Source organism: Alternaria arbusti, assembly GCF_024043155.1.
Source record: "Alternaria arbusti strain BMP 1465 chromosome Unknown scaffold_5, whole genome shotgun sequence".
NCBI classification, from domain to species: domain Eukaryota; kingdom Fungi; phylum Ascomycota; class Dothideomycetes; order Pleosporales; family Pleosporaceae; genus Alternaria; species Alternaria arbusti.
This window is the reverse complement of record NW_026249945.1, coordinates 359,114-385,263: the sequence shown is the minus strand read 5'-3', so window position 1 is coordinate 385,263 and position 26,150 is coordinate 359,114. Positions and strand designations below refer to the sequence as shown.

The following is a 26,150-nucleotide window of genomic DNA, read 5'->3' as shown; positions in this document are numbered from 1 at the left end:
CCTTCTCCACTTCTAGATTCACCAGCATGTCACTGCAAACAGCAGGTGTATTACCACCCGCACATGACGCAATCCTCGATTTTGATCTGAGCTATATATCACTAATCTAGGACTACAAGTTTGACATAGTCACTTGCTGTCCGTTCCAGTTCAGAGTTCACAAACTGCAACGATGCCTATGATGCCCATCAGTACGCTCAAAGGTTCCTGGAAGCGTCTTCTCGACGACGAACGTCTGCGCCGATCTTCCCAAGTCCTTTCCGTTATCGACGATCATGTCTGCATCTTCGGTGGTGAAGTGAAGCCAAGGGAGCCGCTGGATGATAAAGTCGATATTGTCTCGCTCAAGTCTGGTATTACTTCCCCTCATTGTAGTAGGCCATCAAGGTACAGCACTAACGACGCCACAGACGCAAAGCGTTTGGAAACGAAGGCTGTTTCTTCTGCGCCCACTCCTCGCGTTGGAAGTGCATCAGCTGTACTGAATGGGAAAATGTACCTTTTCTCTGGTCGGGGTGGCATCGACATGGCCCCAATAGAGGAAGATGGCGCAGTGTGGTGCTTCGACCCCTCAAGCTCAGCCTGGTCCAAGATCATGCCTGCTGATTCATCTGCGCCATATCCACCAGCTCGCAGTTATCACTGCTCTACTAGTGATGGCAAAGACACCTTCTTCCTCCATGCTGGATGTCCCGCAAGTGGCCGTCTCTCAGATCTGTGGATGTTCAACATCACCGAACGTACATGGAAACAAGCCCCCGACGCTCCGGCACCACATCGAGGAGGAACTTCTATCGCTTACAGTGGTGGAAAGCTTTACAGGATGAATGGATTTGATGGAACCACGGAGCAGGGTGGTAGTATCGACGTCTTCGACCTTGCCAACAATTCTTGGTCAACTGACACATTCAAAGCGGATGGCAACGATGGACCTGAAGCTCGCAGTGTCTGTGTTCTTCTGCCAGTCAAGCTGGCTCGAAAAGACAAGCTCCTTACTCTCTTCGGTGAACATGACCCTTCATCGCTCGGTCATGCTGGTGCAGGCAAGATGTTGAAAGATGTCTGGATCTATGACATCAGCGAGAAGTGGTGGACTCAACTACACCCCGATGGCAGTGATGGTACTCCTGACCCCCGTGGTTGGTTTGATGCTGATGTGGTCAAGGCTGAGAGCGGCAACGACAGCGTCATCATCCATGGTGGGCTTGGTGAGAACAACGAGCGTCTGACCGACATGTGGCAGCTCGCCTTCTAGATATGGACATGATACAAAATGATTAATTTTCACTGCGTTTGCAATGACACATTTATCTTCCGCATTGACCTGTTTGTCGGTCATGAATTGCTCATCGTAGCAGTAACGCCTAGATGCTGCAATCGCAGCTCAAATATCATGCCAATGCGTCCTTGCATCGATGTCGCCCTTTTGGATCACGTTTCATGACTTTCATATTCCAGGCTCAGCTGATGACCGCGATACCAAAAGTTTGCGTGTTGGTACCTTGTGTGCTACTTGTATAGAAGCTAACTGGGTGATGTCATTGCTGCTGCTGCCATAAAAAACCTTACCGGGTCCGCACGATGTCCATGGGCCTCGAGGGCAGATATGCGACTAATTAGATGTATCCAGAAAGCGTTATCGCTGGTTTACTGCTGCGGAATGGAACCTCAGGGTGGTGATGAGGAAACCCAGTCCGGCTCTGTAGATGTGAAGAGTTGCGCAGTCGCATCTTCCCGATGGTACGACCGCCAGAACAGGAATCTCAACGTGTTCGGTCCCAGATGACCCGATGTTCACGATAGATGAGCGGTTTCCCCAAGACCTTTGTCTAATCTGGTTTCTAGTCGGAATGTGGAGGAGAGTGCAGAGTACTCCCCGTGGTATCTATTCTGCTCGTCTGGGCCAATACACAAATGCTGTTGCATAAATGGACGCCCTGTACCTAGAGTGGAGCTATGAATACTTGCAGATACGCGACACCAAAATTTCGTTGATGCGATCACAGGGGGCAGGATGCATGCAGCAATGGCTCAGATGGTTGGTGAGTTTGAGAACCTTGATTCTCCTGATTATTCCCCAGCTTCCTGTAGAACAGTCAGATCATCTGAAGATAGAACAATCCGTAGGCATACTTAGTGTTGACATAGTGGAATGGTGGTGCTTCTTCATCGGATGCAGTTCGTGTCAAGTACGCGTTTACCTCGGCTACACGACTTTGATGTCTGCACATCAATCGCATTCACCTAACAACGCGGTCCGCTGTATCATGTCTCAACCGCGAAATGACCAGTATATGCCGAACGCATTTGATGTGAAGTCTCCAGAATCCCTCCAATGTTCGTACGAGCATGCTAGACTCCGCTCCACATCCCGCTCCCGCCATCCGCCCTTCTCCGCGCGTCATCGCTTCCCCGCACAGCGAGGACGAGCCTAAACATGTAGCAAATCGCGCGAAATGCGTCGCGGAAGCTATAAGAGCACATCGCGGTTAGACTGCTGTTGTATATGTGACTGAGTTTGTCAAAATGCATTCCGAAGTTCTTGCATTCGCAGCTGTCGTAGCAGTTGTCGCGCGCATCCTCTTTCCGTTCTTCAAAAATGTATCTTCACCATTGCGAAATGTACCTGGACCAGCCGCAACGCGGTTTACAGACCTGTGGTATCTTTGGAGAGTGAGAAGAGGAGGCTTTGAACAGGACAACATTGAGCTGCATCGAAAGCATGGTGAGTTGGACCCTGCCGGCCTGTTCCTGATCTGTCCCGATACAATACTTACACTACTACCACAGGCGAAATAGTCCGCTACGGTCCGAATCGATACTCCCTCTCCTCTCCCGATGCCCAGAAGACTGTCTACGGGCATGGCGCCAAATTTCCAAAGTCTTCGTGGTACGCAACCTGGCAGAACCCGTCGCCCTCGCAGTGGTCCCTCTTCGCCGACCAATCCATACCAAGACACAGCGAGAACCGGAGGCAATATCAAAGCGCATACACAATGTCATCGCTCGTCAGCTACGAGCCGTACGTCGACGAGTGCACAGACCTGTTCAGCCAGCGCCTCCAGGAGGTAGCGAGTGCGGGTGCGTATGCCGACATGGGGCATTGGCTGCAATGCTATGCCTTCGATGTTATTGGATTGATCACATACTCGAAGCGACTGGGCTTTTTGGATAGGGGTGAGGATATCCGTGGCGTGATTGCGGCTCTCGAAGATCACTTGTGGTACGCTACCTTTACAGGCATCTTCTCCTGGCTGCACAAATATCTCTTTCCCATCCGAAATTGGCTGGCTGGTCCGACAGGCACTGGGAGGGCGTATGTCATGAAGTTCACGCAAGAGCGCATTGCGGAACACGAGAAGGAGCAGACCAAAGCCATTCCTGTCGATGGCATTGAGGAAGGCAAGACGAGCATGGACTTCCTTTCCAAATTCTTCAAGAAGAATGCAGATGACCCCAAGGCGTTTACAATGTACCATCTCAGCATGGGCTGCGTGTCGAACATGGTCGCTGGTTCAGATACTACAGCTATCAGTCTCTCCGCAATCCTGTACTACCTACTCAAGTTCCCGCAAACATTCGAGACTCTGCGTCAAGAGATCGACGAGCGGAAACGCGAAGGCAGGATTGGCCACTACATCACATTCAAGGAAAGCCAGGAAATGCCGTATCTTCAAGCCGTCATGAAGGAGGCGCTGCGAATGCACCCGGCTACTGGCCTACCACTCGAGCGCGTGGTACCCGCTGGAGGAGCGAGCATATGTGATCAGTTCTTTCCCGAGGGCGTAAGTTGCCGTGCATGTCAAATCGCGCTCTCTAGGCTGACTGCTTGTGTAGACTATTGTCGGAATCAACTCCTGGGTGGCTCACCGCAACACATCTGTTTTCGGCCCTGACGCAGACGTGTTCAGACCTGAGCGCTGGCTCAGCTCCGATAAAGAAAAGCTTAGTCTCATGGACCGCAACTGGATGCCGGTAAGTCGTAGCACCCGAATGTCACCTTGCTCGGCTTCTGCCGACCGCTGCGTCGTCGTTTCCACAAACATAACGCCACTCGTTCACCATTGCCTCTTTCGCCATCTCAGCCAGCCTCACCAAATCCTTCATCTCTTTTCTCTCACGATGGACAGCGGCTAACAAAAGTGGCAACAGTTTGGTCTAGGCTCGCGAACGTGCATCGGAAGACATATCTCGCACTTGGAAATGTCCAAGCTAATCCCCATGCTGGTGCGCGACTTTGATTTTTCGCTCGCCCCCCACCTGCAGGCTGCAGATTGGGAAACGACAAATTACTGGTTCGTCAAGCCGAGGGATTTCCAAGTCAAGGTTATGGTAAGGCGACAGGGCCTCTGATGTTGAGGGGCGTATCGCAGCAGCGACGGCCCGTCGGGTAGCTGAGTACCCGGTTCTGGGTGCGACTGTGATTGTCGGTTGCTATACTTGGAATGACAGATAGAGTAGTTGAGCAATCGAGGACGAGATTGACATGGTAACGTGCAGTAGCGGAGTGGAACTGCAAGGTATCATAGGCCCGATGTGAGCTGGCAGATAACAGCCCAATCGCAAAGTAAAAAGTACTTACCCCGTTGCTGCAAGTGCTAGGGCTAGCGAGCATCGCAATGCATAGACGAAGTATTGTATATTGTGAGAAGCCCTGGTGGCGCTCCGAGTTGCAATCTACACCTTCTGGAATACCGTGGCGCCCAGCCGAAGCCTCCGCGGATTGTGCCGTCCCACGTTGTCCTCAGCCCGCCTCATCATGGGTTCTGGCTTGCAGTATGCAAGGCGATGGAGCAGACAAGTTGCCACCGGTAAATCCCTCGCGTGGCTGCCTAGCAAGGCTGTTGCCGCGGTTGATGAGCGACAAGAAAAAACCTGAAAGTAGGGAGATTGGTGTTGGACGTTGGACGCCGGAGTGGATGATGCCTTGATTGTAAGCACACCATGATGTTGGAATATGCACGAGAGATGAGAGGGTGTTGGCTAGTCGCTGCCCCTCCTTCACGGTATGTAGTCCAAGTAGGCAACCCCTCTTTCATCATACCTGTGATGAACCATGAGCGAATCTCGGTACCCTAGCCACGCCCCTGATCCCACGCCTGCGGACTTGGAAGTTCGGAAAAGCAAACAAAACCTCCTGCGGAGACTGAAACGGCCAACCCCAGAAGGTCCCAAAAAAGTAAACACCCTCCCAGTTGCCAACTTACCTGGGTACCGGCCTGCCAACTGTGGGACAAGTGGGACGAGACAATCAAAATCGGGATGATGCGGCGCAGTTCGTGCGCTCCCGTGTACAGATAAGCGGAAGCGCCTCCGCCGGTGAGCCCCTGCAGCAACTTAAACAGGTGGGAGTCGTGCTCGCGCCCAAGGCCTCTGATTCGCCAGGATTAGCGTTGCGACTACTGCATTTGGCTTAGGAGACTGAGTCGCTGGCTAAGTCGTGTGGAGATTAGTGCGAATGTTCAACAGAAAGTTTATCGCGCTTTGGCATCGATACCGTACGTGATTTTCTCAGGGGTGCGATGCATAGCTGGGCAAAGGCGAGAACGGGCGATGGACATGGAGATGCGCGGGGGTGCATTGTTTGCGTGTTCGCTGGGTCAGGGAAGGAAGGTGAGACACGAGTGCTGACGCGACATGCAAGTGATGGACGCGAAGCTGCGAGTGTCTTCGATGCGAGGCTGGAGTGGATGCTTCGCGAGGCTTGTGGGACCATGATTGCGGATACGAGATGCGTCGTACATACGGCGATTATGCACGACGGTGAATTCGTTTATGTCGTGTCGCTGGAGGCCTGTCGCTAGGCTGTCAACTTCCGCTGCACGTAAGCTGCATGGGAGTGGTGTGATTGTATAGAAGCGATTGGTGAGAAAAAAATCTATTAGATACTACAGTATTGTTTTGTCCTTATCTGTAAAACGTTCGATGCGGACGTTTGATGCCCAAGACGCCTCGGCGCCTCTACCATGCCAGGGAGGAAAAGAAATAGGAAACGTTCATCTAATGTGCCCTTGTGCCCTGACTGACGTTGTGAAAAAGAAATGTGATACGTCCGTGATCGTGAACCAGGTTTATAGTGCGAGGTGGACCCGTGGGGTTATCGGATAGAAAAAGGAAGGAGCGTTCGGCAGTCAGACGCCCGTGGTCTAGCACTTGCCGGCCTGCCACATCTTGACAGACTTGACAGTCATGCCGCGCTCGGTGCCCTCGCCCCAAGTTGGGAGCCAGTCATCCTTAGCTATTGCAGAGTTAGCATAATGATCATAGTGTTGCGAAGTGGGTGTGAACATACCATTCCAGAAGTCGCGGACAGCAAAGTCACTGCCATCAACCCACGGCTTGTTGCCCTCGCCGTCAAAGAACCATCCGTTTTGCGCACCGACGGCGACGTTAAGGATGAGGTAAAACTTCTCGTCGAAAGGCGCGTTCTTACCGCCCTGCTTCCAGGGGTCCTCGAAGAGAGTGCCGTTGCTGGTGGTCAGACCGTTGAAGCCACCCTTGTTCCACAGCTTGTTCTTCTCATTGAACTTGAAGTACATGACCTGCTTGAGACGGCTGTCGAGGTACAACATGAGGTAGTTCTCGGTCCATTCCATACCGAATGTGTGCCAGCTGGAAGCGAAGTCTGTGCGGCGGAAGAAGGCGGTACCGTGGGTGTTGATGTAGCCGTCGTGCTTGTAGTCGGGACCCCAGTGAAGCGTAGAGGAAACGAAGTCACGACCCTCAGGGTACTTGTACGAGTTACCGCGGAACTCAGCAATGTCGATTTCTCCACTGCGAGGCCATTCACCGTACTTGTCCTCTTCGGGCATCATCCAGATGGCGGGCCAGAGCCAGTCACCCTTGGCTGTCTTTGCCACAACCTCGACGCGGCCGTATTTGATCGACTTCTTGCCCTTGGTTGTCATGCGTGCGGATCGAACAGGAGGAATGATAGTTCCAGTGGTCGAGTTGGAGCGGATACCGCAAGACTTGTAGTCGCTGGATGTGCAAGAGCCGTCGCCGTCTGCCTTGGTGATGTTCAGTGTGTAGCCATTGACAATCTGCTCCTCGGTAATACTGGTCGATTCGGTGGTGAGGGTTGGGACAATGTGAAGACCTTCTGCGTCGACGAAGCTGTTCTTGGGGTCGTTGGTAGTCCAGTCAAACTCTCCGTTTCCGTAGCCGCCAGTCTGGATCTCGTAGCCCCAGTTGGCAGGGTCAATCTTCTCGAAGTTGTCTTCCATGATAAGACATTGCTCAGGTATTTGGGCCTCTTGCACACCAGTGTACATGATGTATCCACTGACACAGAAGCCGATGATGATGAAGCCAAGGGTGATCCAGTTGCCGACCTTGGTCTTCTTCATCCTTGGGTCGTCGACCCATGGCTGCTCACGCCTAACATGGAAATTAGATACAAGTTGACAGCGGGTGGAATGGGTAGTACATACTCTCCCCGTAGCCTGTAGCTTCTGAAGGGTCGCGGTTGTTTCCGTATTTCGGAAGCGCTGATCTGGCTCCCATATATAGGACCGAATGACAGGTTGGAAGGGTTTCTGGGAATGTATGCTCCCTGGTTTGAGGACTCGGGACGCATCCTTTGTGACATGCCGGCAGGAAGGTCTGGGACATCTTGGGAGTGGGCCTGAGGCGGTGCGTCCTCCTCAGGGCTGGCCTTCTTGTTGCGCTTGAAGAAGGAAGGCATTGTCGTACTGTAGAATGAAGGTATCAAAAGCGGAATGGAAATGCCAAAGTGTTAGCGATGGGCAAGGTAGTTTATTGCCGTACGCGACCTCGTCTAAGGAGATTGGAAGAGTACACAAAACAACGCAGGGGACGTTGTTGGGAGCTGAAGTATCGATACCACAAGCCGAGCGAGCGCCGCGCTGAGTATGCGGCACCGATAAATCGATAGTAGGCTCAAGCGGCGTCGGGAAGAGCGAGGTTCACGGATTCCAAAAGCCTAGATTTAGAACATTCAACAGGCTCTAGGCGTATCTGCCGTTCTCGACGTGATGGCTTCTGCAAGTGCAAGGGGCGGGCAGTGCCCATGGCAGTTTCATCCCAGTCGCTTGTTACGGTCTTGGAAATAGTGCACGGTAGCGTGGCTGTTGCTAGCGTTCGTTTAGACGCAGGTACGTCAGGAAAGATGAGATAGGCGCAGAACTAGTGTGACAGCCTTGCAGTCAACGTGCCAGGGGGGAAAGCCACACACCGCTAGGGATACGGAAGGATTTGACCGGCCGTGGCTAGGCTTGTGCTTGAGGCTTGACGTTGGAGAGTTGACTTGGATCTCGGGCGCCACGGCACATCAATCCATGGTTCATGTTTTGTCTAGCGCCCGGTCGATCGCTTTTCAAAACCCGCGCGATCTACACTTGGGTTTTCCACGCTTGTACCCAGAAAAGTGTGGACCTGTAGATGCGCCTCCGTAGCCCTTGATGCAGCCGTCTATGCATTGGCGGGTCAGCCTAGACGCGGCTTGCCAGTATGCAAGCTTCTGATGTTGTATTCTCCCCTCCGTATCTGCACGTTGGTGGCTAAATCCTGCACCTCGGCTTGCTGACCAGAAGCTGTTGATTGACTTATCGGCGAGCCGGCTAAACGCACTAACCACGACGGGTGTCGCACATCTAGTAGCTCCGCTGCTGCAATCGAACTCTGTTGACTAGCAACTCTGCTGACTCGAAATAGCCCAGCTGGGCATCGCGTCATGCAAAGTTAAAGAGTTGAGGCAGAAAATCTGTGACGTGTGGCTGATAGTGGCGAGCTGCTTTGTGTGTTGTTCGACATGTAGACGGGGGTACAGGATCAATAGAGGCGGAACAAAGTCCTAATCTTAACCACGGGAGAGTCAGCAAGGGTGCTTATCAAGGGCAACATGCAGTAAGCTGCGCATTGATCATTGGCTTGTTTGCGACGTGGGATTCATCCGCTCCCGGAACGTGGGCATCTTGTAAAAGCAATTTGCAGGGTCTTGTCCTCCTTCTGAGGATGTGTACCGCTCGCCCAGATGTTGTCGGGATGGCGCACGCGTGGGCCAGGACCTCATCTTGGCTTGCAGGACGTCACTGTATTTGCGGCGTAGGGTGCCGGCAAGACTGAGCGGTCCAGCGCTCCAGATGCCCGGTTCGGCGCTGAGCTAGGCGGCCAGCTGTCTCCACTTCCGACCTGACTCTTAATCGCAACGTAGGAGGCTGGCTGGACAGGTCCGCTACGTGAAGCCGAGGAGCTGACCGAACGTCGAGAAAAGTAAATTCTCCTCCGGCGGAACGTCAAAAAGTGGTGGCGCACGCCCAGTATAGCAGCGGCTAGGCTAAACCGTTCCACTTAGTTCAGGCACAAGCGTAGGCGTGCTAGGTACCCGAATGCGACAAACAACTGCACATCCCCTTTTGCTTCAGATCTCGATGATGACCCATAGCTCGATGGTGTTGCACCGGCGAAACATATGTTCGTCGATGCTAGTAGGGGAGCCACTGTCCCAACATTGAGGACCACCATGGCCCAGCGGACGGGAGAGCGACCGGGGCGTGCGCTGGCGAAATAATCGATAGATGGCAGGATCGCTAGGTGCAGCTGGCGGTCTGCGCTGCCGCCGATTTTGGATGGTGGTGAATGCGAGATAACGTTTGTGACAGACGCAGTGACCTTAATCGGGACATTCGCGTAGCAGGTCTTGTTGAGACTCGAACGTGCTAGACAAGGGGTCTGCCGAACATTCGATAGTGTGTAGCATGAGTGTATCTTTGACCTGGTCGCTAAGGATTGTGGCGGGGCCCTGTTTCGCGTAGTCGGAGAGAATTGTGTAGACACTACCAACTGTGCCGCGTTGATAACCTCTCCTCGTCGACCGCTTCCGTTCTCTTTCCAGTCTCTACACATTCGCGCTTTACTGATCTTCGCAGGGCTCCTTGCCCATTCCCTCGTTTCTTGGCTCCGACCACAGCACCTGTCTTTAACAGACTCGTCTGCTCCTTACAATCGCTTACAATCCCTACCGCTCTTCTTAATTCCCTTGACATCCCCTCGGCATGTCTTCCGCCACACCTTCCCACGATGGGGACAGGCCCTTCATCCCCTCCAGCAGGCAATCGTTCAGTGGCAGTGTCAATGACTCCTCCCGCTACTCCGTACCCCAGACACCGACGAGTCGTCCGGCCCTGTCGCGGCCGTTGACCATGAAGATTGACGAAGACTCAAGATACCGTGCCGTAAGTACAAACAACCTCAGGCTTGCACAACAATGTCTCACACCACATAGATCATCAAGCACCTTTACGCTAAAGCATGCTCCATGCGATGGATGACATCCAGTGCCCTGACCCCCGGCTCCTGCGAAGGTGTCTTGATCCGAAAGGGTCAAGGAGAATATGTCACAGAACCCGTCGCGGCCAACAAGGACCTTCTCTCAGCAGTAAAGAGGATCAACCCTGGTGTCGCCCTCACCATGAGCACCGATGGTACCCAGGCAATCTTTGATGTTCTCGAGCCCTTCGAGACGGAGTTGATGTTCCAGAACGGCTCCCAGATCCAGATCTTCGAGTCAATGGCAGAGGTCGCCACCTCGAGTACCATCCGCAAGTTCCAATACGCAGCTCTTATCCGCCAGGAGAGGCTCCTCCTCGTATGGCACGATGACCTCGGTGCGATCCTTTCCCAGGCGATGGAGATCGAATCAAGGATCCTGGCCTTGGTTTGGGGTACATCAAAGAACCCCTTCAGTGGTTTCGACAGCGCGATCCAGTCCAGTGCCAACTCCACCCTTGGAGGATCAACCGTCGACTTCGCTATCGACAGCAAGAAGGATGATGTTGAAGTCAATGCTGAGGAGGTTGATGGTGACCTCGAGAAGGCCGAAGGTCCTAAGGAGTCGCTCGCGCGTCCTCTCATCTTCACAAGTTCCATCTTCGTCGGTCTAGCCATGGTTTTGATCATCGTCCTCGTCATCGGTCTCGGAAACAAGGCCATCATTCTCCAAACGATGACTGATCACTTCTACCCCCGTATGCTTCTCATCCTAACCGAGCCATTGTGGATCGCTCTTGGTCTCTTCTTTGTCGTTGTCGTCCTGGGTAACATCTTCGAGGTTTTCGGACCCGTCACTGGTGTCAAGTCCAACAGCCGCTTCCACTCCGCCGTCAAGCCCAACCTTGCCCAGGCACGCGCCATGGGATTCACGCCGTCGACCATCACCATCCAGATGCCCATCTACACCGAGTCCCTTGAGGGTGTCGTCAAGCCCACCGTCGCCAGTTTGCAAGCTGCCATCTCCTACTACGAGTCCCGTGGTGGAACTGCACGCATCTTCATCAACGACGATGGTATGGCCGTCCGATCGGCAGAGGATAACGAGAAGTTCCTGCGATTCTACGAGAACAACAACATTGGATGGGTCTCGCGCCCAAAGCACAACCACGAAGGCTTCGTTCGCCGCGGAAAGTTCAAGAAGGCCTCGAACATGAACTTCGCTCTCAACACCTCCAACAAGGTCGAGGATGTACTTCAAAGCATGGTCGACAACCGTTTCGACAAGGCTGATGGTGATGCTTCGATCTCTGAGGAGGAGGAGCTCGCTCTCTATCACGAGGCTCTCGAACAGGTTCTCACCGCGGACCCCCGCGCGAAGGCTGGCGGCAACATCCGTATGGGTGAAATCATTCTCATTGTCGACTCCGATACCATCGTTCCCGAAGACTGCCTCATGTACGGTGCCGCCGAAATGTACCTGTCGCCCGAAGTCGCCATCGTTCAGCACGCCACTGGTGTCATGCAAGTCTCTTGGGATTACTTCGAGAACGGCATCACCTACTTCACTAACCTTGTATACACCGCCATTCGCTTCTCAGTCGGTAGTGGTGAAGTCGCACCCTTCGTCGGTCACAACGCCTTCTTGCGATGGCAAGCTGTCCAGTCCGTCGGCAACCCTCCGGAAGATGACGGCTACGTCTGCTTCTGGTCCGAGAGCCACGTGTCCGAGGATTTCGATATCGCGCTTCGTCTCCAGATCAAGGGTAACATTGTCCGCTTGGCCAGTTACCACGGCCGCGGTTTCAAGGAGGGTGTCTCTCTTTCCATCTTCGACGAGTTGGACCGATGGGAGAAGTACGCGTACGGTTGCAACGAACTGGTCTTCAACCCCGTGCACACCTGGTTGTGGAAGTCCCCATTCACCAAGCTCTTCCGCACCTTCATCTTCTCCAACATCCAGCTGTCGTCCAAGATCTCCATCTGCGGTTACATCTTCTCCTACTACGCTCTCGGATCGGCCGTTCCCCTTGGTTGCCTCAACTACTTCCTAGTCGGATGGCTCAACGGTGATCTTGACAAGTACTACGTCGAGTCGTGGAAGATCTTCATCGTCCTGCTCATCGTGTTCAACGGAATGTCCAACGTCTGCTTCGCCATCATGCGCTACCGTATCGGTGAGGCCAGTCTCCTGGGTGCCTTCTTCGAGAACCTCAAGTGGATGCCCTTCTTCATGATCTTCTTCGGTGGTGTATCGTTCCACATCCTCCTCGCCATTTGCTCGCACATGTTCTGTATCGACATGAGCTGGGGTGCCACAGCCAAGGAAAAGGACAACTCCAACTTCTTCGCCGAGCTGCCCAAGATCTGGAAGCGCTTCAAGTGGATGTACATGCTCATGACCCTCATGATCGGAGGCATGATCTACCTCGGATGCTTCGCTCCCCACGGCTGGGAGATTACCGGTCTGACTGCCGTTCTGCCGTAAGTATCCTCCTACTCTTATATCATTGACATTTTGCTAACAATACCTAGTTGGGCCGTAACGGTTATCATGCACTGCCTGTTGCCCATCGTACTGAACCCGTCATTGACGGTCTTCAACTACTAGTTGGGTCATGACTGGATGTATTTTCTTTTGTTCGATTCACCTGTTGCGGCGTTGGGAATTGGAAGCCAGTTGGCACCATGGATCGGGATACATAGAGCGGGTCATCGCATCATGGAGGGCACCATTCCCTTGTCGGCGTTGGTTCTAGAGTTGTATGGCCTACTTTACAGGTTAATTTCTAATCTCGTTACAAAATGACAGTTCTTCCACTTACACGTGCTCACCGCTTGATGACTATATTCCCAGTGACATGCATGGCGGTGTCGCATTGGTTCCGTATGCCTTCCCGGCGTTAGGGTCGTGTGAGAGGCGATTGCGATGAGATGGAAGGAGTTGCGGAGGTGTGGTGTTACCTGGGGGCGTGATGGGTGCTGCCCAGGTGTGTGCTCTTCATACGGCAGTCGCGGGCGGGCTGGCGGTGGAAAGCGTAACACGGCGCAACTTGGACCGCGCACCAGGCCATCAAGCCACAACTCACTACCGTCACCACATGGCCATTCCTAGCCATTCACAACACCACATAACCGAACAGAATTCAGCCCATCGCGAAACCCCAATCAGCATGAAGTCGATCGCCTCGACACAGCTGCTCTCTGACCGGGGTTCCCGTCGCGGCTTGCGCTTTCCTACCTGGCCAGTTGAGGCAGCACCATTCAGATGATAGCACACCACACCTTGCCATGGATCTAGATGCTACTGTCGGCGTGCACATCGACGATATGTGCAGTCTCTTCAGCGACGGCGTTTTCTGCCGCGCCCGTCTCAGCGCACTTGGTTCAGAATGAGAGTACTGTGTATGCAGCAATGCGAACGACATCTGAAGGGACATCCGCATGATGCGACTATGGTAATGAACAGATAGTGAACAAGCCGATGCAGACACCGGTACGGGGTATACATTTTGAGTCGTGGAGATGGCGGTTCTGTAGAGATCTACCTGATGCGACACAGATTCTGTCATGGCCCGGTGCGTTTACAAGGTAGCCGCCTGGGGCTACATGCCAGCTGAGGATGCACGGCAATTTCCTGCAGCAGGAAGCGGACATCCAACGACACGCGTAACTTTGGTATCGCGCACGTTGGGGCAAGGGCGATGTTTGCGCGAAACGGGGTATACGCGTGTTTGACGGGTGTAAGAGGTTGTTTGATCGAACACCGCTCGCTGGCGATCTGTTGGGCGTGTGGGTGGGCTGTGGCCCCTCTACGTCAGCCTTTGGCGGGCAATGGTGGATAGGCTGCGGAAGACCGGCGCCGAACCAAAACACTAACAACATCCTCACACATCGATATACAGAGCTCACCCGAATTGCAGATCACAAACTAATTTCCTAGATAGGAACATGACTTGACCAGCTTGCAGATTCATTCTATCGGCTTTCAAAGGTGGAAGGTTCGGCCCGCGATGTAGGATGCTAGCGAGAAGCCGCCCACCACACAAGTATCCGGAAGCTTTACTCTCTCCACCCACTTTATCGAAAGATCCCATCTCCACCCTTACCAGTGCGAGCCAAGTGGTCGATATATTCATCATCCTTCAATGACCTCGATAGCGAGTACCGTCAGACTGCTTTGCCCAGGCCAACTCGGTTGACCACAATCTACGGTATAAGGACTTCTGCCCAAGTTTCCACCTTGCCGAAGTCTTTTGACGCTTGCTGATCTCTTGATACTTATAGTATATGTACTGTCTGCTAGGTTCGGAAGGCTTATCGAGTTACGCATCCAACGCATTGCAGCAGCCATGGGACAGTTGACCAAAGGAAGTAACCTTGGTCACAAGTGACAAAACTAATCAGTATGCATGCATGAGAAATGGCACTGACCTGGGCATGAAGCTCCATATCTGCGCTTGCTGGCACAAAGTCATTGGATCGGATGAATCCTTCCATGCAACATGGATGCAGCGATGCAGCATAACATCATACAGCGTACGCGCTCGTTTTATTTCACACCCGATATTGAGGGGCTGCGAATACTAGATGAACAAACTGAATCTCTATCTGCTATTGTCACTCATTAATTTCCCTTCCGAGCTCGAAGCTATGTACCGAAAAGACTCGGTCGTCCACGCCCCTGGTAGTGAGTGGATCCAGCCCCATGTCACTGGGTTCCTACCGTACTGTTCGGAATGTTGTAAGAAGCTGCTCTGGAGGCTAGTTGATCGACGCGACGAAGTTTTCCATCTTGATCTCCATGACTTGATGGAATGCAGGAACCGGTGCATACTATGTGAGTACATATGTGACCTGTTTGGTCAGGATCATCTCGAAGAGCACCTTGCGCGAACTACTACGAACACTCCGAGGCTGGAAGAAAACATTAGCTTCAAGACTGCCAATCGAGTAGTATATCACAGTGGCGGTTACACGGACCTGCTCACTCTTTTACGAGCACCTACGAACACACCGAGAGTGAGCATCGAATGCGACTGGCGAGCGGCTAAGGCGTCCCCTATCGTTACCATTGAGTGCGACACTACTGAATCCTGTCCGGACCCCAATGGACATCTGGATCATGTTTCGATACGCATTAGTATACAAAATCACCCTACCGGGATAATACACGATAGCAGGTCATTCACGGTTCACACAAGGTTTGGTATGCACAGCGACTCTTCTTGTTCCCATGATATTACCGAGGTTTTGTTAACATCGCTCAGGCAGAGCATTTCGCAGAGCCATATGGAGCAATGCAGATTTTCGAGACATCAAGGCAAGAAGTGCAACAGTCCGCGAGTGGCTTCTGGAGTGTCAAGAACACCATCCTTATTGTCAAAAGTCCTTGAGACTGGATACACCATTAGCAGCGCGCATTCTCGCTATCCAAGAGCAAGGTCCTAATGAATTCTCCATCAAACTTGTTCGGACTGAGGGCATCAATCTACACATCGAACCGCATGTGGTACTGAGTCACGTATGGGGCGGAATAGACATCTCATGCAAAACCACCACCAGGAACATCTCACAGTACGAGCAAATTGGCATCCCTTTTGGAAACTTGACGAAGACTTTCCAAGATGCAGTCAGAATCACTGCTGCTGTAGGCTTCAAATACCTTTGGATAGACAGGTACGTATTTATATACCCGGTTCGTGTAAGAGATGTACGCTGACCCTCCATTTGCTCTAACGTAGTCTTGCCATTATCCAGGACGATAAAGAAGACTGGCGACGTGAGAGCAGTAAGATGGCAGCGATATTTCGTGCTGGCACTTTCACACTTTCGGCTACTAGTGCACATGATGGTCGTGGGGGTTGTGGGCTGACTGCAGAGTATGAGCCAGCGGTTCGATTTCCCGGAGTGCATGGAGGTCACCCAGGGTTCTCTGCCAGGAGAACAGGAACATGCGGGAAAAGCTCCACTGATACGCTCAGAGATCAGCTCTCACATGCACCAGTCAGCACCCGGGCATGGATATTGCAAGAGAGCATGCTTTCACGCCGGACCGTGCATGCTACGTATTCGCAATTCGTGTGGCAATGTGGCTCACTTACGGAAAGTGAGGATAGCACTATCTACATCCAAGAAAAACGTGCGCCCATAAGAATGGGCCTCTTCGAACTCCAGAAAAACAGGACCCGCGAACACAGTGCTCCTAAGATGAGCGTCTCTAGTGAAGATGAGTACGGGCTCGACCTTGACTGGTGGCGATGCGTAGCAGATTACTCCAAGCGATCCCTTACCTTCTCAGGTGATCAATATGCTGCCATAGCCGGGATCGTGCAGTTGCACCAGGATTTATCCAACGATCAGCCAGTTGTGGGACTCTGGGAACGTCACTTGGTTCACCATCTGACCTGGAGAGCTTTTCGCGATAGTCGCCGGCACATCATACCCACGCCGGAGCCTGTCAACCGCCGACCGAGTTGGACATGGATGTCTTACAAACACGGCAGCGTCGGGATTCAAGCACCTATATCTTTGTACGATACGATAAACGATTCAACAAAGACCAGCAAAGTACGGATCTTGTACCGAGCCCAAATCTTGCAGGCCAACGTTACTTGGAGCGGCGAGCCGCTCATATCTGATCCTAGTGGCAGCACGATCCGAATACATGGGGCGTTCCAGCGTATACCCCGACCCGAGCCAGTTCGGCGTTGGGCAGATAGCAGCCCGCTACACCTAGATCCAGGCGTGCTTGATTTGAGCGAAGCAAGCGGTCAATATGACACGCTCGCCCTTGTCGTCTACGTCCACAGTTCGGGTTTGACGAACCAGCCACCAGTTGTAACAACCAGCTATCTGGTCATCGAGCCGATAGGATCGAGAGGTAAAGACGAATATAGGCGTATCGGGCACATGATGTTGTCCGAGGACTTCAAGTTGCCTGATGGCCAATCGTACACGCCAAAGGGTGTTCTGAGGGATATTACTCTTGCCTGAAACAGACAGCGTTGTAGATCCGATTTGCATCATGAGTTTGGAGCTGTTGAGAACGACGTCTTTGGTGCAAAATGTGTTGGAGTATTCCAAGGTTTGGTCGAGCAGCTGTCTCTCGGCGATCAGTGTCGATTTGTGTTGGGTGATGGACCCCTACGTCAGCCTTTGGCGGGGCAGGAGCCCCGTGCGGGTAGAGCTGTAACACGCGCTAGCAGCATTCACATACACACAACTCGGCCCCCTCTCTCCCCTCTGTCTATAATCACTTCATAAGCTCTTCCCTGGATATCAACAAGAGTATACGAAATCAAGAGCACGATGCCGCAATTTAGCGACGTCTGGCTGCCATGCCTCATCGTAATGGTGTTGTGGGCGCGCCCCACGGCAGCTTTCGGTGCGGGCAACATTGCGAGCCTCAGCGCCATTGAAGGACAGAACTGGCGCCATGGAGATATCGAGGATACCCTACTCACCCTGCTCATCAGCGGCCAGACGGGCAAGAAGTTCAGCAAGATGGATGTCAAGCGTGTCTACTTTGGCAACTGGCTACGCGACTACTCCCAGGCCGTCGATGTCGGCACCGTCAAGATGGTCTCTGCAGAGGCAATCCGCATCCTCCTCTGGGTACTCGGCTTTATGAGCTTCGGCTACGGAACCAAGGAGTTCGAGGTCACCCGCGATCGCCTTGGGTGCTACAGACCTGAAGAGCACATTGACAACCCCAAGGTCAGTACACCGCTTTCTCCATCATGTCGAGATATTGACTATTCAGGACTACGCCGACAACCTCGATGCCCGTGATTACGACCGCCGCCTACGAGGCCCCGTTGACGAGAGACGCGAGCTCAGCGTCGACGAGCGAACCGGCCTGAAGAACTACATCGCTTCCGAAGACTTGGGCATCACAACATCGGCTGGCATGGTCCGCGACCTGCTTCGGCGTTGCATCGACCTGGGACGTCGCTCACGAGGAAAGGGTCCCGACTTCTACGAAGCCTTGAGGCTGCTTGGTACTGCGACCCACTGTCTGGAAGACTACTCTGCCCACTCCAACTATGTCGAGCTTGCCTTGATTGAACTCGAAGAAGAAAACCGGAATATCTTCCCCCACGTAGGCAGGAACGCCCTGTTCGATGTCCGCGCCGCTGGAAAGCAGGTATACCCCATCATCACAGGCACATTCGGTGGCGTCGACTTTTTGCACTCGGTCTGCGGTGAGATTACCGACAAGGCTACACAATCCGAGCTGCAGGAACTTGAAGGCGCAATTGCCAATGCCGACAGGAACGAGAACAAGAGCAAGATCCAGGAGCTTCTTGCCAAGCTCCCAGACGGCATCTTCGGCGGCAAAGACGAAGCCGGTAAGGCCGAGGAGCTTGCCGACAACTCCAACGCGGCTGCTATGGGCAACATCCAGATCACCCCTAAGGAGCCTGAGGCATTCACGGAACAGATTGGAGAGCTGGTCAAGCAGATCTACCCCATCATGGAGTTCCACGACGAGATTATGCAGTCCATCACCGAATTCATTGAGAAGATCCCAATTCTGCCAGATCTGATCGAGGAGGTCCAGAGCCAGGTCACTATCTTCGTCTTCAGTCTTCTTGCTCCCTACGTTTTGCCCATTCTTAGCCAAGTCAAGTCTGAGCTTGAGACGGGATCCAGCGAAGTCATTGCAAGCTCTCGTGAGAAGCAGCACATTGTCTTCAACGACGACGACTGCACCGACCCAACCCACAGTATGCTTTCCAAGGATCACTTCTCTAACGTGCTCAACGAGCCTGCTGGTCGCGTAGCCTCTGCCGTGCTGAGCTGGGCTGTTCCACAAGTCGTTCAGTGCTGGGACGGTGAGGCAGACCCTGAGCAAACCATTGACCGCATCATCAATGGCGTGTTTCACCACCCTGCGGTTGCCGCGGCAGAGAGAAGGTACGGAGGGCGAGGTGATCGTGGGGTCGAAGAATGCCACCAGATCATGTTCAATACTGTTGGAAAGTGGTGGGACTCCAAAGACGAGAGCGCCAAGGAAGAATTCCGCCACCAGCTCAGTCGAGACGGCGTGCAAAACCTTCGCAACCATAAGAAGAACGTGCACGACAAGGGCCATGGTTGCGGCAAACCCCTGGGTATGGCCAACAACTTTGGCTCTTCCGGTGGACAAGGTGGTGTCAACCCACAGATCCAGCAGGCCTCCGACCATGTTGGCAAGCTCGCAGGCGAAGCTGTTGGTGGTGGTGCCCTAGGCGGCCTTGTCGGTGGTCTTGTTGGCGGCATCGGCGGCTCTCTGCTTGGTGACGCTTTTGGTGGAAAGGAAAAGAAGAGCCACGAGGAGAGCTACGGTCAAGACGGCTCCTACACTCAGTCATACTCGGAGACTGGTCATCACCAGGCATCTTCGTATGGCGACAATGATCGCTATGGCCGCGCCGAGTACGAGCAAACACAATACCCGAGTGGTGGGCGTCGCGAGGAGTACTCTCGTCAGGAACGGGACGACAGTGGCGGATCCTACAGCTACGAACAGCGTGTCGAGACTTCGAGCTACAGCAACACCGGTGGATATGAGCGTCGCGAGGAGCGTCGCGTCCAGCATGGCGATCAATGGCGCTCTGAAGAGACACGCGAAGGGATCGATCGGTCTGGAGAATATTACTCCGAGGAGAGAGAGTAAGCGAATAACTCCGTTCATGATGATGATAGGCTAACAGATGTGCAGACGACGTGGTAAGTCCAAGAAACACTCCGATGACGACGATTCGAACGATTCGGGCGGCGAAGATTCATACGAGAAGCGGATGAAGAAGGAGCGCAAGAAGCGTGAGAAGGAGGAGAAGAAGCGCCATAAGCACAAGAAACACGGCAGCGGTGATGAGGATTCGGATGATGCTGACAAGCGTCGATCAGGATCTGGTGAACACAGGCGTCGCTCTCGCTCCCGTGAGCATGAACATCGTCGCAAGAAGAGCGGCAGCCGTTCGCCCCAGCGCCAGTCCGGAGGATACTCGCAAGGCTACGGCCAAGAGCAGCGCTACGGCGAGCAGTCAGGCTACGGTCGTGAAGAGCCATCCAGGTACGGGCGCCAGGAGTACGGCGGAGACGCTGGAGGCTACGGCCGTCAGCAACCGCAGTATGGTGCTGACTCTTATAGCACTGGCGGATACGGTCGTCAAGAGGAGTCTGGATATGGCCGTCGCCAGGAAGAGTCGAGCTACGGTCGTCAAGAGTACGTTGGCGAATCTTCTCACCGGGGCTACGGTACTAATCCTTACAGATCCAGCGGATACGGTCGTTCGGAGGGCCTCGAATACGGTGGTGATCGTCCTGATCAATCTTACGGCGCCTCTGGTGTCCCCGGTGGTTTCGGTGAAGAGACTCAAGGCTATGGCCGCCGCCGTGACGATGAAGATGAATACGGCCAGCGAAGGCAGGAATATGGCTCCGGTGGTTATGGTGAGGAGGGGTATGGAAGGCGTTACTAGACATGACGTCTGCTCCGCGGGGTCTTAACGTGGCTTGGGGTTGCTGGGCCGTGTCCGGAGCACCATGATGACTATGCTGTAGTACCTGCATGAACCGCTCAACTCAGCCGATAGACTCACCAATATGAACATCATCGTGGCTGACATCCCCAACACGCTTAGTTATGCAGTGGCTTCTACAGTGAACCGTTTGATTATGCGCTTGAACTATGCTATCCTCGTATAAAGTGAACGGGCCTCCTTATGGATGGGAACTGGAATGCAGATGGTGATATGTGCAAATGGGCTTTGCACCCTGCAAGAGTACATGCGTTATAACTTTCAAGAGTATCAAGCAGTCCAGATATCGGGGTCGGGAAGGGGAAAGCAGCATTCCACTTCATCCCTATCAGTGACACTCTTATGATGTGCCATAGCAACGCTTGAGTAAAGAAGGAGACCGTGAGAAAGGAAAGATATGTTTGGTCGGAAACAAGACGTAAAGTTGATTCGTGGGTATCTACCACTGTTTCCGGATGAGTAAGGAAACACGTGCGTGCAGATGATGTACTGCGAATGGAGAGGGTGCGGATGAGAAGTGGATCCGACACAGGTGAGCGTTGCGGCGGAGAAAACGCGCTAGTGCCGAGCTGGGACCAGCCGGATTCCCAATGTTCAGCGACTCGTAAAGACGCGACAAGTCGACCAATTCCGCTTCGCTGTACTCGCCTTTCTTCTGCTTCTGCTTGCGTCGCATCGCGCATCATGACGAGCATCGACGACCTCTTCAAAAGCGCAAACGGTTCGGCAAAGCGCAAGTTCGAGAACCCAAACGAAGCCGACCCGACCCAATCATACAAATCTGCAAAGCTGGACGCAGATGGCGATGTCAAAGCCCCAGCGCAAGCCTCGGTAGCTGACGAAGATGACGACGACGAGGCTGGCCCCTCGCTACCACCCGACTTCGAGGACGGGCCCGGCGACGACGACGAAGGACGCTTCTTTGGCGATGGCCTGGACGAGAATGCGCGGGACGCCATGGAGTACATCGATGCGCAAGACGGCGATGGAGCTATAGGCGAAGAGAAACACGACGTGCCGTGGGTGCGCAAGCTGGCGCTCAACTTTGAGAAGAAGGTCAACAAGAACGCATCGCTGCGCGCAAAGTACGAGGACGACCCCACCAAGTTCATGGAGTCGGAAGGCGATCTGGACGAAGGCATAAAGGCGCTCAGCATACTGTCGGAGCACCCGGAGCTATACGAAGAGTTTGCGAAAAGCACAGCCACGTCCAAGTTGGTGGAACTACTGGCGCATGAGAACACAGACATCGCAATCGCCGCGATCGAGATGGTCTCGGAGCTCACAGACGAAGACGTTGGAGGGGAGCAAGAACAATGGGATGCGCTCGTCACCGCCTTCATGGAGGCCGACCTGCTCAGCCTGCTCGTATCCAACTCCTCCCGCTTCGACGAGACCGACGAAGCCGACGCATCGGGCGTCTACAACTCCCTCAGCGTCATCGAGAACCTCCTATCACAACCCACATACACAGACATAATAGGCAGGGAGACAGCTCTGCTAAAGTGGCTACTGGACAGGATACAGAAGCCCGAGAAACCCACAACACAGAACAAACAATATGCCTCCGAGATCCTCTCCATCCTCACACAATCTTCGCGACCGAACCGAAACCACGTAGCCGACGCAAACGGTGTCGAAATCTTCCTCACAAACCTCGCGCCGTACCGAAGAGACGACCCAGAAAAGGACAGCAACGAGGAGGAATACATGGAGAACCTGTTCAACTGCCTCTCGTCAGTAACAGAAGAGCCTCTTGGAAAAGCCAAGTTCCTAGAAGCAGAAGGTGTAGAGCTCTGTCTCCTCTTCGTCCGCGACGGCAAGACCAGCAAGAGCCGCGCCCTGAAAGTACTAGACCACGCCTGCGGCTACGCAGAAGAAACAACACCACCACAAACCAACGGCAATACAAGCGCAAAAGGCAAAGAAGCCGCAGCAGAAGTCCCCGAAGCCACAAACAGCGCCACAGCCGTCTGCACCAAACTCATCGACAGCCGCGGCCTAAAACCTCTCTTTAGCACCTTTTCCAAAACGAAAAAGTCCCACGACCCCCAGCAAACCGAACATATACTCGGCATCTTCGCCTCTCTCCTCCGGTCCCTACCCGGAAACTCCGATACCCGGTTCCGTCTCCTAGCCAAGTTCCTCGAGAAGGACTACGACAAGATACACAAACTGGTTGAATTGCGCAGAGACTACGTTACACGGTTATCTGCTTTCGATAGCAAGTTAGCAGAGAAGAAGAAGGCGTTGCGGATAACTGGGAAAGATGAGCTTGAGGCTTTTGAGCTGGAAAATATTCCAGACCGGTTGAGTGAGGGGCTCTACTGTTTAGAGAGGGTTGATGCCGTGCTGGCCTGGTTGGTCGCTGAGGACGGAGGTGCCAAGGTGGCTATTGAGAAGGCACTGGCAGAGAGGGATGAAGGATTGGGAGATGTCAAGAGGACATTACAGGCGCAGCTTGATGGCGTGATGGCTGTTGAGCCAGCTGAGAGGGAAATGCTGGAGACGCTTGTGGGATTTTTGGTGTAGATGTATTACGGAAGCGAATGCAACGAGCAAAAGCACGGGATGAACTTTTTTCTGGTATTCCAATATGACTTCTCCATGCGAGGTCCTTTCAAGGCACCCACCGAGACCTGAAGACTTGAAATATATTCATGCAAATGCATCGCTGTCGCCACGCTTTTCTGCTTCTCAACCAATGCATATACGCGGAAGCGCCCCATAACAATATGATTCCTTCATTTCACCCATGCTCTAACCCTCCGCCTCAATCTCATAAGCATTGGACTTGTGTTTAGGCTCAAATTTGAAGTTAGGGTGAGCAGGACCCAAGAACATCTCACTGCAAACACGTTAGCCAAAATACCTTCCCACGTCGTAAGTAGAACATACCTGAGCTTGATCCAGTCCGTGTAGTGCTCGCTAGCCATCAACGTCTCCAGGTCATTCCTACCCTTGAACCTCGGGGGACGATCCTGGATGTTCGGGGGCAAGTGTTCCAATAGACCAACCGGCACATAGCGATGCGCAAAGCTTAGCCATTCAAGGAGGAAACGACGAGTCGTGCCAATGCCCATCTCATCAGAACCCCAAGTCTGCAGACCGTACTTGGTAAACTTCTCGATATAGGAAAGGCGCTCCGATGCAGACTTGTCAAGGTACTGGCCCTTTTCAATCTCTTCGAAGAGCCAGGGCTTGATGAGTGCGCCACGACCGACCATGACGGTGTCAACCTTGGCGTTTTCCAGATGGTTGTAGTAGTCCTCGTGCGAGTAGCAGTCGCCGTTGCCGACAAAGTAGACATGGCCGCCGTTTGCGAGGTCACGGGGATCAGCTTCGGCGGCGGTGTCCGTTTTGGCCGCCTGTTCTTTACGGAGTCGGTTGATGAGGGCGGAGCATTCGGCGATGTAGGACCAGTCTGCGCTTCGAGAGTATCGCTGTTGCTTACTCCTGCCGTGGAGGGTAATGGCTGCGATACCCGAGAGACCCTTCCCAGACTCTACGGCTTCGTGGCCGCCAAGTACGAGGCGCTTAATGAGTTTTTGCGCGGTCGGGTGGTTGTCCTTGGTACCCATGCGGATCTTGACGGTGATGGGGACCTCCTTGGATACATAGGTCATTCCACGGAGGATACTCTCCAGTTTTGCCTCGCTATCGAGTAGTGCGGAACCACTTCCCTTCTCACAGACGAGGTTGATGGGGCATCCGCAGTTGAGATCGATAGCGCGCAGCTTCGGGCAGTATTCAGTCAGTACTTCAACCGTCTTGGTGGCCAGCCATGGCTTGTTCGCCGCGATTTGTGCGCCGAACTTGAGATCAGTCGAGTTGTCGTAGCCCTGGACAACAGTGTTCTTGCCCAAGAACTTTGGAGGGGTTACCTCAGATTCGTGGGCTTTGAGAAGTGGCCATTCGCCCTTGTCACCTTGGATCAATGACATACCCATGGCCATCTCACTCCAAGTCACTTGGCAGCCAAAATCCACGCAGAGCCGGCGGTACGGCATGTTGCCTTGAGTGGTGAGGGGTGCGAGCATTGGTGTCTCGGGTCCGTAGTAGAGCCTACGCTTCTCTGATGGCCTGAAGGGCGCCTCCACAAACTCCGCTCTGCGCGCCTCCTTCTCCTCCTTGAGAACGTCCATGTCCATCTGAGCTGCATCGAACATTTCTCTTTCGTTGCGAGCATTGGTCTCGATCCATTGCAGGTACTGGTCAGAGCGCGGGGTCCCAATCTTCCGTCTCGATAAACCAATCTTGATATCCTTTGGCACGATGTTGACCACTTCAGCCTCTGCTTCTTCGTCGAAGCTGGAGAACTTGGATTTCCGGTCAGCATCTTCTTTCAGGACTAATTCTTTCCGGCCGTCTTCTAGGGTGCGCTCTTCGGAATGGCTACCGACGAATCGACACTTCCAGCCAAAGTGACAGAATCCCTTGACGGCATAGACTGGACATTGACCACCGAAGGTAGTAAGATCTTCTCGTCGACCGTCCTTGAGGTACTTGCGGATATCGTGTTCGAACTTGCACTTCTCGCCAAACGGACACTCCTTGGGTGAGAATTCATTGTAGGCTGCGCGAGTACCACAGAGCGGTATCTTGTCGCGCGAGCTGCCGAAAGTGCGGCTGGTGTTTTGGCCCTTTTGCTTTTTGTCTTTCTTGTTGTTCTTGCCCTTTCTGGGGCCATCGCGAGCATCAGTCTTTGGTAGGCCTTCAGATTTGTGCTCAGCATCGGCGCCCTCAGCTGCATCGTCGTCAATGACTCTGTCCTTGGTGGCGGCCTTGTTGTTATCCAGTCGTATCAGGAATCTGATGTTCTTAGCATGCGAATTACTTCAAGCGGGTGGCGCATGTACTCTGCCTTGATGGGTGCGACACCCTTGACTCGCTTCACAGAAGTATCCGCATCCTCAATGTCTTGACTGCTAGTCCTGTTCCTCTTCTTGGGGCTCGCAGGTGGTTCGGACTGCACATCGACTGTACCATTGCCGCCATTGATGCCATTGGAGACAGCACCGTCTGGGGCCGAATGGTCGGGCTCGAGCTTGGTTCCTTCACCTGTCGTCATCTTATGCAAGAAAGGTGGCCAGGCTGAGAATAGGCGTGCGTGGTTGGCGTTGCTGCTCAAAAGAGAAAAGCACTCGCTCAAATTGTGAGGGCGAATGCGGCTAGAAGAGGCTAGACCGGCGGCCCATGCGCTAGTGAGCAAGTTGGGAAAGCTGCGATCATACGTCACAGCCAGGCACTTGCGGCTCCCCTACATCACATCGCGTTTCCCGTTCCCACTTTCACATCAACCCTCCTGCAATCCTTTCCGGCCCTCCGCACGATTCTCATCTTCCTGCTGGTCCTTTGCACGCACACGCAAGCCAGCTCCTCCCAGAT

General features: G+C 53.5%; 7 protein-coding genes across 7 annotated transcripts; 5 read left to right on the top strand and 2 right to left on the bottom strand.

Moving 5' to 3' along the window:
• Positions 1 to 172: 172 nt before the first annotated feature.
• Positions 173 to 1,255, top strand: J4E86_004631 (uncharacterized protein; the record flags this gene model as incomplete). The annotated part of the gene is made up of 2 exons (XM_051445169.1): positions 173 to 353; positions 411 to 1,255. 2 exons carry the CDS (start codon positions 173 to 175, stop codon positions 1,253 to 1,255), a joined length of 1,026 nt encoding a protein of 341 aa, XP_051303266.1.
• Positions 1,256 to 2,526: 1,271 nt separating this feature from the next.
• On the top strand, positions 2,527 to 4,353 carry J4E86_004630 (uncharacterized protein; the record flags this gene model as incomplete). Its single annotated transcript, XM_051445168.1, has 4 exons — positions 2,527 to 2,725; positions 2,791 to 3,785; positions 3,838 to 3,975; positions 4,153 to 4,353. 4 exons carry the CDS (start codon positions 2,527 to 2,529, stop codon positions 4,351 to 4,353), a joined length of 1,533 nt encoding a protein of 510 aa, XP_051303265.1.
• A 1,793-nt stretch (positions 4,354 to 6,146) lies between these two features.
• On the bottom strand, positions 6,147 to 7,687 carry J4E86_004629 (uncharacterized protein; the record flags this gene model as incomplete). The annotated part of the gene is made up of 3 exons (XM_051445167.1): positions 6,147 to 6,238; positions 6,293 to 7,380; positions 7,434 to 7,687. 3 exons carry the CDS (start codon positions 7,685 to 7,687, stop codon positions 6,147 to 6,149), a joined length of 1,434 nt encoding a protein of 477 aa, XP_051303264.1.
• Positions 7,688 to 10,016: 2,329 nt separating this feature from the next.
• On the top strand, positions 10,017 to 12,841 carry J4E86_004628 (uncharacterized protein; the record flags this gene model as incomplete). The annotated part of the gene is made up of 3 exons (XM_051445166.1): positions 10,017 to 10,196; positions 10,247 to 12,714; positions 12,766 to 12,841. The coding sequence occupies 3 exons, from the start codon at positions 10,017 to 10,019 to the stop codon at positions 12,839 to 12,841; spliced, it is 2,724 nt and encodes a 907-aa protein (XP_051303263.1).
• Positions 12,842 to 17,541: 4,700 nt separating this feature from the next.
• J4E86_004627 (uncharacterized protein) lies at positions 17,542 to 20,702 on the top strand (the record flags this gene model as incomplete). Its single annotated transcript, XM_051445165.1, has 4 exons — positions 17,542 to 17,949; positions 17,996 to 19,890; positions 19,940 to 20,446; positions 20,495 to 20,702. The coding sequence occupies 4 exons, from the start codon at positions 17,542 to 17,544 to the stop codon at positions 20,700 to 20,702; spliced, it is 3,018 nt and encodes a 1,005-aa protein (XP_051303262.1).
• A 744-nt stretch (positions 20,703 to 21,446) lies between these two features.
• On the top strand, positions 21,447 to 23,294 carry J4E86_004626 (uncharacterized protein; the record flags this gene model as incomplete). Its single annotated transcript, XM_051445164.1, has 1 exon — positions 21,447 to 23,294. The coding sequence occupies one exon, from the start codon at positions 21,447 to 21,449 to the stop codon at positions 23,292 to 23,294; it is 1,848 nt and encodes a 615-aa protein (XP_051303261.1).
• Positions 23,295 to 23,522: 228 nt separating this feature from the next.
• Positions 23,523 to 25,833, bottom strand: DUS3 (tRNA-dihydrouridine synthase 3; the record flags this gene model as incomplete). Its single annotated transcript, XM_051445163.1, has 3 exons — positions 23,523 to 23,610; positions 23,661 to 25,574; positions 25,622 to 25,833. 3 exons carry the CDS (start codon positions 25,831 to 25,833, stop codon positions 23,523 to 23,525), a joined length of 2,214 nt encoding a protein of 737 aa, XP_051303260.1.
• Positions 25,834 to 26,150: the final 317 nt, after the last annotated feature.